This window comes from Cystoisospora suis, assembly GCF_002600585.1.
Source record: "Cystoisospora suis strain Wien I chromosome Unknown contig_2744, whole genome shotgun sequence".
NCBI classification, from domain to species: Eukaryota; Apicomplexa; class Conoidasida; order Eucoccidiorida; family Sarcocystidae; genus Cystoisospora; species Cystoisospora suis.
In genome coordinates, this window is record NW_027155540.1 from 1 (window position 1) to 15,277 (window position 15,277).

At 52.2% G+C, this 15,277-nt stretch overlaps 2 protein-coding genes across 2 annotated transcripts; both read left to right on the forward strand.

The window, feature by feature from the left end:
* Positions 1–6: 6 nt before the first annotated feature.
* CSUI_005672 (rna pseudouridine synthase superfamily protein) lies at positions 7–7,063 on the forward strand (the record flags this gene model as incomplete). Its single annotated transcript, XM_068065842.1, has 2 exons — positions 7–1,956; positions 2,642–7,063. Coding segments are annotated over 2 exons (5,814 nt in total), but the record flags the coding sequence as incomplete, so codon positions are not given.
* A 1,126-nt stretch (positions 7,064–8,189) lies between these two features.
* On the forward strand, positions 8,190–14,959 carry CSUI_005673 (uridine kinase). The gene is made up of 6 exons (XM_068065843.1): positions 8,190–10,102; positions 10,791–10,859; positions 11,584–11,656; positions 12,248–12,435; positions 12,976–13,053; positions 14,304–14,959. The coding sequence occupies exons 1-6, from the start codon at positions 8,805–8,807 to the stop codon at positions 14,392–14,394; spliced, it is 1,797 nt and encodes a 598-aa protein (XP_067922178.1). The 5' UTR covers positions 8,190–8,804; the 3' UTR covers positions 14,395–14,959.
* Positions 14,960–15,277: the final 318 nt, after the last annotated feature.

Below are 15,277 nucleotides of genomic sequence, written 5' to 3' on the forward strand. Positions count from 1 at the left end.
TCATCCCCACCAGTGAGTGCACATGTCCTCAATGCGAGCAGTGTATCTAAACCTGCAAATGGAAGAGCTGAAGCCGCAGGAGGACGACCAGCCGATGGTGGCAGCTCTACACCTCGTGATAGCGGAGGGACACGCTCATTTGCTTCACTTCCAACAACGAAGCGGGGGAATACGAAGCCCAGTAGTGGTGGGTGTACTGGGAGTACACCTCACAATCCACCCCTCCGTCCCAGTAGTAGTAGTAGCAGTAGTAGTAGTTTGGCTGGGAGTGTAGGAGGAGGTAGGGCGAGTGGGGCTGCGGTGGTTACGTCACCTTTGGAGGGTTTCTATTCATCGAAGAGACCCAAAGAACGGGGTGGCCCAAGCAGCAGTACAGCAGGAGGAGGAGGAATGACAGAGAAGAAGGAAGAACGTCCAGGAGGTAGTGGATTAACAACAGAGACAGAGAACAGCTCGGGAGAAGGGGTGTTATCATCTTCATCTTCAGAGTCGTGGATACCACATGATCGATGGCGTGTCTTTAGTTATGCTGAAGTCTGTAGTCGAGGGGGGGGAGGAGGAGGTCATAACACGAAGAGCACTCATCGTTCTTATCGAGGAAGCGGAGAGGCGTCATCTTCTTCATTGACTTCCATCTCTTCTGCCAGAGCAAGTAAAGGAGGAGGAGGAGGCCTGGGAGGGCCGACGGGCGGCGCCGGCTCAGGCTCGAGAAGTTCAGAAGACGTAAGAGAAATAGGAGCAGGAGGAGGAGGAAAGAGTAGCAGCGGGGCTTCAGGAACATCGACCCATGAAGTCAGTAGTCTTACCGGTGATAGTAGCAGTGCAGGAGTAGGGGGAGGAGCTGGAGGACTTTTCTCTCGGACAGCTAGCTGGGGAACACCTAGTAAAGGAGGGACAACCATCACACATGGATCTTCTTCTACGCAAAGTAAGGTCGATGACCGAAAGCTCTCTTTAAGTCGGGCAGGTAGTGTAGGGTGTGGAGCTGGAGGTCGTGTAGAATCGAGCTCCCCAGGCCGACGAGATTTGTCAGGTTTATCATCGATTCAACGAACTGATCGAGGAGGCCGAGGAGCAGCAGGAGGTTCTACAGGGGGTGGTAGCAGTAGTAATAGTGGCAGTCATCATAACAATAGGACTTCTGGCAACATACAAGAGAAATCATCTTCATCTCTTACATCTGTTGCGAGTCATAATACCCCTGTCACACTTCAGGTCCGAGGGGCTAGCGGAAGCGGAGGAGGGTTTGGCGGTTCTGGTTCGACCTCCTCGTCTGTCTGGGGAGGGACAACGATAAGCAGTAGCAGTGCCTCTTTAATCATGGATATACCTCCAACCGCCGTAACGTCAGGATCATCGACATCGACGCATAATAATGCATCGACTCTATCTCGAACGGACTATCACCAACACCCTCAGCATCAGGAAGATGGACTAGGAGGAGGAGGAGGAGGTCAGAGTACGACGGGTGGTCATGGGGGACACACAGGAGCTGCTCTTTCTTCAAATGGGAGTAGGGGACCCTCGCATTCTCATCATCATGATCATAATAGTAATCAAAGCTCATCATTAGGGGGAGGAGGGGGGGGGAATCCCCCGCCCCCTGGTGGTTCAAGTAGTAGCAGTAGTAGTGACTGTAGTGATGAGGAGGAAGAAGTTTTGACGTTACTTCCAAAGGAGCTAGCTAGTCCCAAGAAAGAGCCAGAAGTGATATGGGAAGGGGATGGCTTAACAGTCATAGATAAACCCCCTGGATGGCACTGCAGTGATGTACGCTATGATCCCCAAACAGAACCACGGCAACTGAGTAGTATTGTGAGCTCATCTCGACCGGAACCCTTGGGACTCTATTGTAGTTTAAGATTCAATTACCCCACAGGCAAGATGAAAGAGTGTAACTTCGGCTTAGGGCATCGCCTTGATGTTGATACCTCCGGCCCTATCATCATTGCTCAGGTGAGCTGTCTCAAACGTACGTAGATCTGTGTAGGAATCTCTATGGATGTATGTATGTGTCTGTACACAGCCCGAACAGAGTTCCCGGGGTGAAGAGCATGGTAGGATGTGTTTAGAGTATTTTCTCGAGGTGCACTCTTGATAATTTCAAGAAGCTATGAATCGATTCTCGCTCCCTGTTGTGGTGGAAGGCTGTGTGTTGTTCGATCGGGGAGGCTATCACTTACATGGTCTACCAGATGGGTAGGGATGATCAGAGGTCCCGTCTCTTTTCTGTGGCCGTCGTAGGATAAGAAGAGGAAGCCTACATGTTCATGTATGCTATGACTATTGAAGTAAGAGAGAGGGTTTATATATCATGATGAAGATGTAGCTCGTCATGAGATGAGCTCATAGGCGTGCATGCATTATCTAACCGTCAACCCGAGGAGGTGTTGCAGAGGAGAGGTAGCTCTGCCGTCTCTTTTTAACTCTTCGGAGAAATCTGGTTTGTTTGGTCTGTGACATGCCTAGACAGACATGCATGATAGTGTACATGTTCAGTGAGTCTCCGCAGTTGTGGTTCCTCCCATGGGTATTTTCCTTTTTCCCAGCGAGTAGATCTCTTTGTTGCTTCTCCCATGCCAGTGAGGGTGTGGATTTGTCTGTTATTTTGGTGTGGTCTTCTGTCTTACTTGGCATGCAGACGTCAGAAGCATGGCAGTGGATACGGGATCAGATGCACAAGAGAACGATAAGCAAGGAGTATATCTGTTTATGTCATGGCGTCTTGCCAGAAGGTTTTCATGTGATTGATTCTCCTATCATTACCTCAACGGACGGAAGACGTCTTCAGTCATATATCCATCATGCGGGGTTACCTTCTCTCACCGTTGTGAAGCCCCTCGCTCACTTAGAGCATAAAGAGCTAAGAGGCGTCAATAATACCCCACTCCAGTTCACCTTGAACTGGGTGAAGATCCATACAGGGCGAACTCATCAGATACGCGTGCATCTGCAGAGTCTTTTAGATGCCTCAGGTCAGCCTCATTGCCTAGTTAGCGATGATAAGTATGGCAATGGATTACAGGTCGATGATTTCCAGTGGTGTCGACGTCTCTTTTTACATCAACATCGCTTATCGTTTCGAGATCTCAATGATGTCCCCCAAAGTTTTGTCAGTCCTTTACGGACGGATCTTCTCAATGCTCTTCGACACCTACGGGTTATACGCTCTGTTAATAAAGCATGGCATCCACTAAGAGACTTCCTTCTTCTTGATCAAGATCAACAGGCTCAACAAATCGCACAACAACAAGCACGGAGAGAAGAAGGAACCCCAACCCATAGTGCATCTGCAGCAGGAGGAGGAGGAGGTGGTGGCGGGAGTTCAAGTGCCTCCTTCACGACGACGAGTACTACCGTCTCCTATAGTCGTGTCTTGTCAACGACAGGAGGGGGGGGAGTGGCTGCAACGAGACGTCACATCAATCATAATAGCGGAGGAGGAGACGGTGTCTCTGGAGGAGCAGGAGGAGGAGGAGGACCAAATACGACGAGCAGTAGTAGTGGTAGTACGACTACTACTACTACTACCGGGTTGTCTTCTTCTGGGGGTGGAGGAGACTGGGGGAGTAGTAGTTCTATGAACACGTATCATCATCATAATAGTAGTAGTAGCTCGAGAAGACACGGAGGGGAGATGGGGCTCCGCAGCCATAATATTTATAACAAGGCAGAGAATCCTCGTCGTGCCTCAGGTATTGAGAAGCGAAGCTTTAGTACGACATCTTCGCCCCCAGGTGGTCGAGGAAGTGTGAAAGGAGGTACTTCTTTCTCAAAGGGGACTTCGAAATCGTCTGCTCCAGGAGAATCGGACTTACATCATACCCGCTCAACTCCACCTTTTTTAGAGAGACTAGAGATAAGTCTCACACTCACACAGACAGAACAACAAGCCTATGACGCGGCATGTCGTGCTATGCAACAACATAACCAAGAATATCGACGAAGTGTCGCCGCTGCCTCGAGAAGTTGCTTCAGCGGGGGACTAGGAGGAGGGGGCCCAGGGTGCAATTCATCTTCCTCCTCTTCCGGATCTCTAACAGGAGGTGGGGGGGGCGTCGGTCCTAGCCTATCATCTAGTGGGGGTTACAGTTGTTTATCAGGAGGTGGTGGAAGTGGATCATCGTCAGCAGTAGCAGCCGCCGGGTTCGCTGCGAAGACAGGAGGAGGCGGAGGGGGGGGGAGCCTTAGTGCATCTAGTAGTAGTAGCGCTTCATCATCAGGGTTATCTTACGGTGGTGCAGGGGGTGGACTCCCACCCCCTTTGATCAAAATGACGACAGGCGGTGTGAAAGGCAATCCAACGACAGCAACCGCCACAGCAGGTCATCATAATGCCCCTCTTGTACCGGTACTTCCGCCTATGTCTTCAGCGATGCTTGGCGTAGGGGGAGGAGGCGCTGCGGGGACGGGAGTGTCGTCAAGTCATTATTCTTCGTCGGGAGGACATGGGGCTGCTCTTCTTACCCATAAAGGCGTTCTCGGCACACCAGCAAGTGGAGGCGTCGGAGGGGGGACAGCATCTAGACAACAGGCGGGGCCGTCAAGGAGTGGAAATAACAGTGGGAATAGTGGTGGTGGTGGTGGTGCTATGAATACTCATAGTGGTAATACAACCAACAACGCCCTGACAGGTGGCAGTGGCCACAGTAGTAGTAGTAGTAGTGCAAGTCATAGCTGCGGTAGTAGTGGGAGTACGTGTGCTAGTCATACAACAACGCCAAGCAACACCAACACTAACTCGGGGGGAAGTAGCACAACAGGCGGCGGGAGTGGGGGTGGTCTCTTCAATAGTAAGATCAATAGTAGTCAAAATAGCTCTGGAGGATGGTTCTTACCTTCTTCTTCCTCTTCGGATCAGAGTCCGACCGTTCAGAAGACACTTGAAACCGGCTCGAATCATGATGCAGCGAATGAGGGAGATAGTCGGCGCAGTCATCATCAGAATAGTACGAGAACATCGCCCTCTCCAGGAGGAGGTGGAAGAGGGGGGGGCGGGAAGAGCACAGCTTCTTCTTCAGCACATCGACTGGCAGGTTTTGGTGTCTCGTCTCCTTCAAAGCGAGGAGCAGCAGGTGCGACTAGCGGTGGGAGTACATCAAGCAGTACAAGGAGAGAAGATGGAGAGACTAAGAAGAACAGTAATAGTAGTCGTAGTAGTGGATCGACTCATCCGAGTAGTCGTGAAGGCAGCGAGGAGATTCTCACATCTCTTGGAGAGTGGTCACGCAACACCCACCCTGGTGGAAGTACTTCTTTCAGCCTAAGGTCTTCTTCTACATCTCTATCGTCTCAGCAGAAAAGTGGTTCTTCTACATCCTCATTCTCAGCCTCTGGCTATGCAAGCGGCACCAGTCGATTGGCGAAGGAATCCTCACCAACGTCGTCAGAAACACGTGGAAGAGGAGAAGGAGCAGGAGGGAATCAGGGGTTGCCGTCAGCATCAACTTCAGCGTCATCTACACCATCGAAATCGATTCTTGGAGCTGGAGGCAACGGCAGATATGGATCGAACGGAACCCCGCCACCATCTCGCTCTCCTGCTTTCGCAGGCCGCCTTCGCCAAGGAGGTGGGGCTGGGCTGGCAGAACGAACTGGGGGGGGAAGTCAGACAACCTCAAACACAACGACCAACAATAATCATTCTTTTAACACAACAGCCAGCTCAAGTAGTAAATACGCGAGCTCCATTGCCAGTTGCTTCACTACCTCCACCACTACGACTAGTACTACTACGATTACCAGTAGTAGCCGGTCTGCTAATAGTAGCAGTAATAGTAGTAGTAGTGATGGTACTACCACAACTGCTAGTAGTACGACTAGCACGAGTACTACTACTACTGGTACTGCTACGAAGAGCAGTAGTCATATGAGTGTTAGCATGACAACAAGCAGTAGTAGTTGTAGTGAGGGTGGGGGGGGTTTGAATAGCCGAAGTTCGAAAGGGTTGACGATCACAAGAGGAAGTGGTAGTAGCAGGAGCTTTTTTCCAGTGAGTTTAGATGCTATGGTATTGGGGAGTAGTAGTAGCAGCAGTAGTAGTAGTACGAATCGACATCGAGTGTCAGGATCGAGTACGAATACTACTTCTTCTTCTTCGTCCAGTGGAGGGGGAGGAGGCAATCCAACAGGGGCAAAAGGCTCGTCGCAGAGAGGTGAAGAGCAGAGAAAAGAAGAGAAGAAGACGTCCCGTCATCCCGCAGGCGGGAGATCGAGAAATGATCTTTTTTCGATGACAAGAAACACAGCAGCAGACTCACGATACGAAGGAGGAGGAGTAGGTCGAATGGAAGGAAGATCAAGTGGCCACACAGCCCCCTCCACTACGACCCATAGGGTGGGATTAGACAGGGCAGATGCGCTTAATGAGAGGACTGGTGGCGGCAGTAGCAGCACCAGTGGTTCTGGGGGTGTCAACCGAGGTTTTCGAGGCGGGGGAGGTGGGCCTCCTCCTCGGCAATTATATAAGGAAGTGTTAGTTCGGACGAAAGAGGAGGAAGAGTGAAATTACGATATCGACCTTGCGTGTAGTGCAGCGTATAGAGACAGAGACGCCCGCCACGAGGAGAAAATTACTATTACGATGATGGGAGATCGCAAAACAACTTGTGGCGGGAAGGGGAAGCAAGGGGATGAACAAGACACAGGAGCATGTGGATAGATTGTGGGTTTGGAGTCGATGCAAGGACGAGGATGGCGGGGGTGACTGGGAAAGCGCCGGTTCCGAAGCTCACGTCCCCTGGTCTTCTCTTACGGGGGAGGATAGGGTTCTGTGTAGAACCATGCATGCTCTTGGTTGTGTCCTTCATGAGTGATCTATGTACATACTTCGTTTGTATCCTCAGTGGCGTTGTAGTGAGAAACGTGGTGATGCGGTTATGTTGGTGATAATTTTGAGAAGGGAAAAGCAAACACCAAGAGTGTGAGACTCAGAGAATGAGGAGACCTCACATGAAGGAAGAAAACTGAGAGCAGGTAGTGCGTTTACGTTGTTAGATGACGCGCTTTACTTTGGTATAGTATTAGTCATACACTCGTATATTGACAGTAGCCACGTGGCGGTACCCCGAAAGACTTTCCCCGCCTGTGGGACAGCACCTGAGCGACATTTCCAGGTTGAGGTTCGTTGCTATCGCTGGGTCGCTGGCTCTTCCACACAACGCCAAGCATGCTGCACATCTTTCCTCGTCCAACGGGTCACCGTAGTGGCGCGGAGATCACTCGGAGAAAGCAGCTGTTTTCACAACAGGGGTGTCAGGCGGAATGTAGCCCGATGAGAAGTTCAAAGAAAGGATATTCTTATCAGCTAAGGGGCGTTCCGCTCTAGGTGAGTACGTCCGTAGACCATTTCTAAGTAGAAGACTCGGCGGTGGCAGCTTGGCTTCCTGAAGGCTCTCTGTAGCAACTAGGAATCGATGCTGTGGGAAGGGTAGTGACTAGACAGAGCAAACGCAAAGGGGGGCCAGCAGCTGATCGGCTGGAAAACTTTTCAGATCGCCCGACCCATACAGCCCAGGAATGCGGTTAGGAGATTCGAAGCTGTGAAGCTTTGGCTTGTGCAGCTGTGACTTCTCCCTTCACGTCGCCTGGGTTGGGTCTCCTTGAGATGTGCCAAGGGAAGCGTCTTGCACTCACCCTGTCCCCCCCGTCCGGTTACACTGACGAGCTGTTCTTGCGCTCGCCTTGAGTACTAGTACAATGACGTGGCCTTCAGAGCGCTGTTTCTAAGGGCGCAGCAAAACTCGAGCAGCTGCTCGAGTAGGCTTTCTGGGAAGAGTATACTGGCGGACAGAGAAGCCGTAGGGCTGCAGAGATTAGCACTGCGTGCCGCGCATTATTGTAGATTCTCGAACGTCGGAAGAGAACAAACACTCTTGACGTTTCCCATGCAGGCTAAGGCTGCTAGACACGAAGCGCGGGACTGGTTGGTATGGCGATGAAGAGACACGCTGGGTTTGGGTTGGGCGGTCCGCACTCTGGCTTTGGTGTCGTGGAGATTCAGAGTCAAACAACTGTATCCTGGGGTTGATTCTTTGATAGCTGAGTCTTTTCGAGGGGGCTCAAAGACAACACACATGCACAGCATTTACATCACATGACATCCATCGCTCGTGACGGCTGGTTGTCGGTTAGACGGGACGTCCTCGAACACGGACGGGCGTGTGAATTTCCAGTCCTTCTATTGTGAGGTTGAGCTCAGGGATTCTGGAGAGTGCGGTACTCCCAATCGAACAGCATTCGTCTTATTAGTGGCCCTGGAGAAACTCACGAAACTTTGCAAAGAACAGGAGTCAGGTCCCGGGCCTTGCCTGCTCGCGGGTACTCGCCCGCCCTCTAGTCGCATGAGCGGAGACGAGCCAAATGGACGGGAGGAAGGTTGCGCTGAGACAGCGTGTGCTGTCCTGGATCTTCTCATACTTGGGCTAGCGCTGATGTTTATTTGAGAGCGTCAAGACCAAAAACCCAAGAGGAAACGCATGACCAGGCCAAAAAGGCCCCCCGATGCGCGGATCTCTTCTGCCTCTGTTTGGCCCTGCCCGGCTCGAGTGTCTGCTCAACATACTCTGCTAACAGTCAACTTTACCTTCTCTATGTCCATCCCCTTCTCCGACACAAATCTGACCACTATTCCTGCGATCGATTAGTCTTGTGGCCTCCTGGGTCTCCCCAGTCCCGGCCAGCAGTGGTGGTTCCCAGGCTTTCACCGGTGTGCGATTGTTGAGCCATCTGCGGCTGTCTAAGCTTCTCGTTGCGGTCTCTCTTATTGGCCGTGTATTTGCGAGGTTACACATTTGCATTCCAGGATGGAGAACCCAGAGGGTTCTGCGCCCGCGTGTGCTTCCCCGTCCTGTGGTGCTGCCACAACACCTCCGAGTGTCCATTTCTCTTCGGGAACACCGCGGTTCATGGCATCACAGGTAAGTGATCTCGCGTCTTTCTGTCTAAGATCTCTTTCGTTGTCTCGTCGAGAGACCTCTCTTCTTCCGCCTTCCTTCACAGGGGCCGCGCCCCGGTGTGCAGAAACACCCTGTCCGTGTAACCCCCGGACGTCGTCAGGCTGCCTTGAGCAGAGGTCCGTTTCTTTACCGACAGCCCACGTGTTTTCTCTCCACTCAGAGCCCTCCTATGGCCTGGATCCTCTTCGGAGAGGATGGCTCTCCGGTGGAGAAACGTCTCTACACACAGCGTCCGCCTCTACACCGTTGCCGCATAGTAGGCGTTCTCCCATGCACAGCAGCGAGGAGTCTGGGCCTTGTCTCACCCACATGCACCATCCACGCGTCGTCGGAGTTGTGGAACCTCTATTCCCCGTGCCAGTACGTGATTTTTCCTCTTGTTCCTCTGCATCAACCGGGTCGGCCGAAGGGCAAGAAACTTCTACATTACGGGGAGGAGGGTATCTTCATTCAGGCGCTCCATGCATGCACGTCAGTGAAGGCTGTGTACTATCACATGGCAGTCTTGCCTCAGGGAAAAAGTCGACTGAAGGGTTACGCTCGGCATCAGGGGGCACTGAGCCAGGGGCGGGTGTCAAGCTTCATCAGAGCACCGGTACCAAACATCCCAAGACCCCAGACGCCCTCTCACTCCATTTGCCTTCCAAGGCGTACTGCACATCAGCGAGTGGCCGAGAGGGGGGACGTCGCTTCGAGCTTTCTAGGGAAGGAGCGGAAACCAAGGAAATACCCCCAACGGCAGGACGGCGACTCTCATCACCGAGGTGTCTCATTGCAGTAGCAGGTATCCCTGGGAGCGGCAAATCAACCATAGCTAGCGCACTAGCAGCGGAGATGAATCGACTATGGAGGCAGAGACGATCGCAGATCGAAGACGTTACCACAGGGGGTAGAGTTGCATCTACATCTGGCTATGACACTACGCAGGAAAAGGACGGTAACCTCGTTGCCGGCGCGAATGATGCTTCACAGTCACCAACAAGTAGACGCCACGAGATATCAGTAGGGAGGCACGAGGGAGATGAGAGAGTGACAGGTAAAACGGCCGAGTCGCACAGAGATCATTCAGAGCGAGAAGAAGAAGAAGAGCTATGCGTCGTAGTGGGTATGGATGGATTCCATCTCACTAGGGAAGAGCTAAGCAAGTAAGGACAGTAATATAGCCAACGAAGAGCCTAACGTCCCTGCCGGATGGCTACGAAGCAAAATCTTGTGTAGGGAGAGAAGGCCGTTCAGAATTTGCAGCGAAAGGAAAAAGAAGATAACTCAGGTAACTCGCAGTGGGTGACTGAGAGTTTGTATAGATGCAGACAAACATGAACCTTTTCTTTGGTGTAAAAGTAATCAGCGCTCTCTCTCAGCAGACAGTAGGGGTGGACTTTCGAGATAGAAACCACCCCCTGTGCCATCTGAACAATGAAGGCTTTTTTTCTACGATGATCAGTCCGCGCACCTTACAGCCCTTCGGCTGTCCCTGTCCCGGACACGCTCGCTCGTACGTCTTTTGACTGCACGCCCCTATGGCCCCTTGTTCAAGACGCTGCGACTTCCCCACCTTCAGTCCACACGACAGATAAAGTTGATCTGTCTTCAGTTCCTCACGGGGTTGATTCGCCAGATTTCTACTACCTCCCCTAGGTTCTCCTTATTATCCTTGCGTGTACATCGGCAGTCCCGACTCTATTCAATCGAGCCTGTTTCTCTATTCTCCCAGGCTACCATCCATGCTTTTTCTCATACTCGTTTGCGCTCGTCTCCGGTGAGCTGACAGTACACAGACCTATACCGGAGAGAGGTACTTCGTGCGCGAACAATTGCGATGATGTCTCCTAGGCTGCCGAACTCGGAGGAGGCTTTTTGTCGGAGAGGTGCTCCGTGGACATTTCGTTTACCAGAGTTTTGGTGAGGGTTTCTCTCTTCCAGCTTTGGTTGGTCGAGACAGCTTATTCATTGGTTGTCTGTCGAGGATACAGAGCGCAAAGATTCTCAGAACTCCACACTAGACTCACGGGGAAGGACACTCTTGAGCTAAGGAGGGGATGGGTTCGAACGTGTATACAGAGAAACATGGATCCTGGCAGGCGCAGGACAGGCTGTTTTTCAAAGAGCTCCCGGAACTATGAAACCCCCCAGACTAATTACGATATGTCGAGGAGGTATATGAGTGAGCTTGTAAACGTAAGATCACGAAAAGCAGTTCTGCGGGCTACCGAATTGGGATTCCATGAGAAGGATTGTTTTCACACGCTTCGGCGTACTGTAATCGTATTATAGTGAGTATTAACGTGGCCACACTTTTGCTTGAAACCGTGATCGCGGCTTTTCTTATTATGAACTTCGGAAATGTCATCTCACTATGACCCCAGTAGATGTGGCTGCTATCGTCCCGGTTGCGGCGAACGCGACTGTCGTATATTTGAGAGTAGGAAAAAGTGCGACTGACAATGTGCGTAGGAGGGCCGCAAAGGCGTACAGGCTTCCGCTCTTTTGCTGTGCTGAGCTTTTTCTCATCGAGCGCAGCAAGGAGTCGAACTGGGGGAGGCAATAGCAGAGATAGAGAGGGTTGTCCTCGTGTGTGGTCTGGCCTACCATCGGATATGTATGTGGAGAGCGCTGTTGCATGCAGGCGTTCGCTGCACGAGTTGAAGTATTGTCCCGATCAGACAGTCCATTTCCCCACGTTCGACCACGCTGTAAAGGTACTATGATCATAACCTCTCTCTCCTTCATTGAAGAGCGCCCCGCATGCATTAGGGAGGAGCACGTCGTCAAAGAGCCTCAGAAGGACATGGGTGTCGGTTCAGCACCAGGCTCTCATCCTGAAGTTGCTCGCATGCATACACAGCTGCCGTGAGACTTCCTCTTGCTGCCGATCTAGTGGCCGCGCGGGAGGGAGTTGTTGTGATATTGAAGCCTAGCTGCATCAACGGGACACTACACACGGCTTCCCGGGGAGCCACATGTAGTTTCTTTTTTTCTGTTTCTTTGTATGTCGTACTTTTCTTTTGATACGGAACACCTCCTCGACAAAGTATAACGAAGTTAAGCTCTTTCGTTGTTACCGTGTTGTTTGCTTCAAATGTCATGCGTCATCTTCTATGCTCACTCTTCACCTCGAAGAAGTAGCAGTAAGATGCGCGTGCATGTATGTCGTTTTTCGTGTTGCATTCGTCACCTCGAAACACTCCTGGTGTTTACTAAGAGCAGAATGTTCCTCATCGGGGGAGTTGGGAGCCCTCCTTTTGCAGGTTCCCGGTCTTCACTTATCACGCGCTGTGGTTTTCTCTCAGGACCCCGTTCCTAACGGTGTGTCTATCTCTCCGAGTACCCGAGTCGTGATTGTCGAAGGTCTTTACCTATGCCTGAAGGCGACCGACGAAGCGGAGGAAGACAAGCGGCCCGAAGTCCAGGTGGACGCCAGCTGGTTCAATCAAGAAGGAGATCTCTTCGACTTGCGACTCTACGTGGATGCACCGTTGTAAGTTGGCAATATGCGCACCGAGGATTGAAACCAGCATTCCCAGGTGAAGTGACTAGCCTCCGGAGACTAAGCTGACCCACAACAGGAAGCTTATTTCATGCGATGAGCGGGCCTTGTCCGCTAGCGGGAGCGGGGCCACACAGTTGTGATACAGGGGGCTCCACCTTCGCCGATGAGCTTCCGCTTGTTTGCCCTCAGCAAACACATGACGCCCCGGCATATTCTAGTTTGAGTGGGTCATAGGCTCACCAGCCCACTTAATGAGGTAGCTTTTGGTCACGAAGTTGTAGTTATCGGTGGATCAATCTGCTTAGTGAGATACCGATGACGGCATCGTTAGGCGTACAGGAGATGTTGCTCCTATCCTTCCCCGAGTTCACTGACACATCTTTTTTGCCGCGGGATCTCGTCGAAGAAGAGGAGGCGGGGACTGTCTGGGAGTCCCAGCTATCTTGTTTCTCTCTGGCGCCCGATTGGTGGGTGGGCCTCACGTACTGGCTATTTTGCCGCGTGGTTTTTCTCATGGTATTTAAACAGGGAAAAAGCAGCGCATCGCGTGATCCAGCGGCATCTAGCTTCGGGAATCTGCCTGGCAGAGCAAGACGCGGCGCGCAGGTACGATTAGGCACTGATTCTTAGCTCGATATCTGTACAGCCGAACACGGGTCTTCAACAAGATCAGAAAACTGAACACGAGAAGGAATCCACTTCAATTCAGTAGAGTTGGCATCAGCTAAGTGGTCAGCACTTCACAGTGACGCCAGCGTGGTGGAGTGGAGAAGAGCCGTTCACCTGTGCAGCCCGAGTGGCTCATCTTTCACAGAAGGAAACTCGTTGCGTTCTTTCACGTGCATCATGCCTCGACAGCAGCCACCAAGCAGCGCGCTTTTCTTACGAGAGCACCGGCCCAGTGACCTAGGAAGTCATTGGGTTTACGTTGGTGCGGTCACCTGACAACGTCTGGACCGGCTGTGGGTAGGCATTGATGAGGTAGTAAGAGACACGCTGGAAGTTCCAGAAGTGAGTGAGAAAACGACGGCTGAAGCTACTGCAGTCATCGCACGAAATTTGTATTGTTGCTGGGAAGTTTGCACAGCTCAGGAAACCGAACCGTCCCGGAAAAGACATGTACCCTAGAACGTGAATCGTGTTAGGAGTCCCGCGTGGTACTTGTTACGTTCACCCACGGGTTAGCTGCCCACTCCTGTGTAAGGACAGCCAGGTGGAGTACGGGGAACACGCATTTTTAAGCAGCGTTGTAACTTGGCATCCAGACACTAAGCGAAACCAAAAGAAGACTCAGCCATTACACCGCCGTCACCGGATGCGTGACCTCGGTTTACCGAACGGAGACTTCTCCAAGGTGTCCCGCGATCCGCGTGTGTAGGCGGGGAGGGGGGATGGCTAATGCTCACGTTAGTACGCGTCGACTGGAATTCCGGTTGAAAGGCTTCCAGCGGCACCAAGTCCCCTCCCTGCGTACTGTGCCAACCCCGGCAGAGACTCCTGAGTTCACTGCTTGCACAGAGCGCCGGGGGTTGTGTGTGTGGGCCGCACTTGGACACAAAGAGATTTATCTCTGGGGCGGGACTAGTGTGCTGTGCCAGACGCTCCAGATGCAGAAGAATTGTTACTCAGTTTGTTTATAACTGATCAGCTCTGCGAAGAGTAATCCGAGATAGTGCCTTTCGCCGTTGAAGTATCCTCCACTAAGCACAACTGACGGAGCCTGAAATCATCTTAAATATCTGACAAGAGTCCGGAAGCCGAACAGTCCGATAGCTGCTTGCGTTAGCCAGATCAGTACTCGTTAAAGGCCCGTTGTCAGTATCTGTATTGATGCTTGTCACGGATTCGCTTTTCAGATGGACAGAAAGCGACATACGGAACGCGGACTTCATCCTTCGGCATTTGGAATATTCGAAACTGGACGCAGTAATTGTGAATGGCACGTAGTGCCCTCACATCTACGGTGAACTGGAGTTTGTTGAAGGGAGAAGATGATGCACGGATTCACGCAGCGGAGAAGCCCTGATATTTCTGAAGACGCCCGTCAAGAGTTGTGCGCCGACGAGGAAAGACAGCTCACGGGTCGCCTCTGCAACTTGGAGCGCAAAACCTCGAAGCAGATTGATTCAAGGTTGACATCTTCCAAGTCCACAGGCGGTGTGCTGTGGCTGTCCCCTGAGTAGTGCCTGTGCCTTTGGCAGTGACAACCGATCCTTTGCTGAAGCCTTCCTTTGTCGCCGAACGGGGAGCTGCTCTCCACCGTCTGGTGAGGTCGCGGAGTTGCATGTGTCCCCTGCACGAGCCCCTCTTCGGAGTGTGCACTACACGTGCTGCAGGAGCTGCCCTAGGAGAAACGTTTTTTTGCGAAGCTCGGCAAGGTTGCCACTGTGTCCCGCAAGCTTGGCTGTAATGTGTGACGCCTGTACCTATCCTGGAGCCGGTAGGCAGTTAGTAGCCGGGCCTACACAAGTTGCTCAGTATGGGACAGAGCGGCGCCCGCCCCTTCCGGCATCTGAGGACGGACTGGGCCCTTGCGCGGCTCGCCGGAGACGCGGCATTGCAAACACAGTTGTTTACTGCCAAGAGGCAATCTGAAAGCATCACACTACCAGTGCCTACCAGGTGCTGCATGCTTGCCAGCACTACCGGGCGATTAGCAGCATCTTCTGTTTAGGCAAGATCTTTTCAAGTGCCTGAGATATGCTCATTATGGTGACAAGCCGTGCGCCCGGACCGCGTCGTCATACAGAGAGGCACCGATATCTTAGGCAGCTGCAGTCTTTTCTCGTGAGGAGGTAAGAATCAATCAGTAATAGCGAAGTGATTGAGA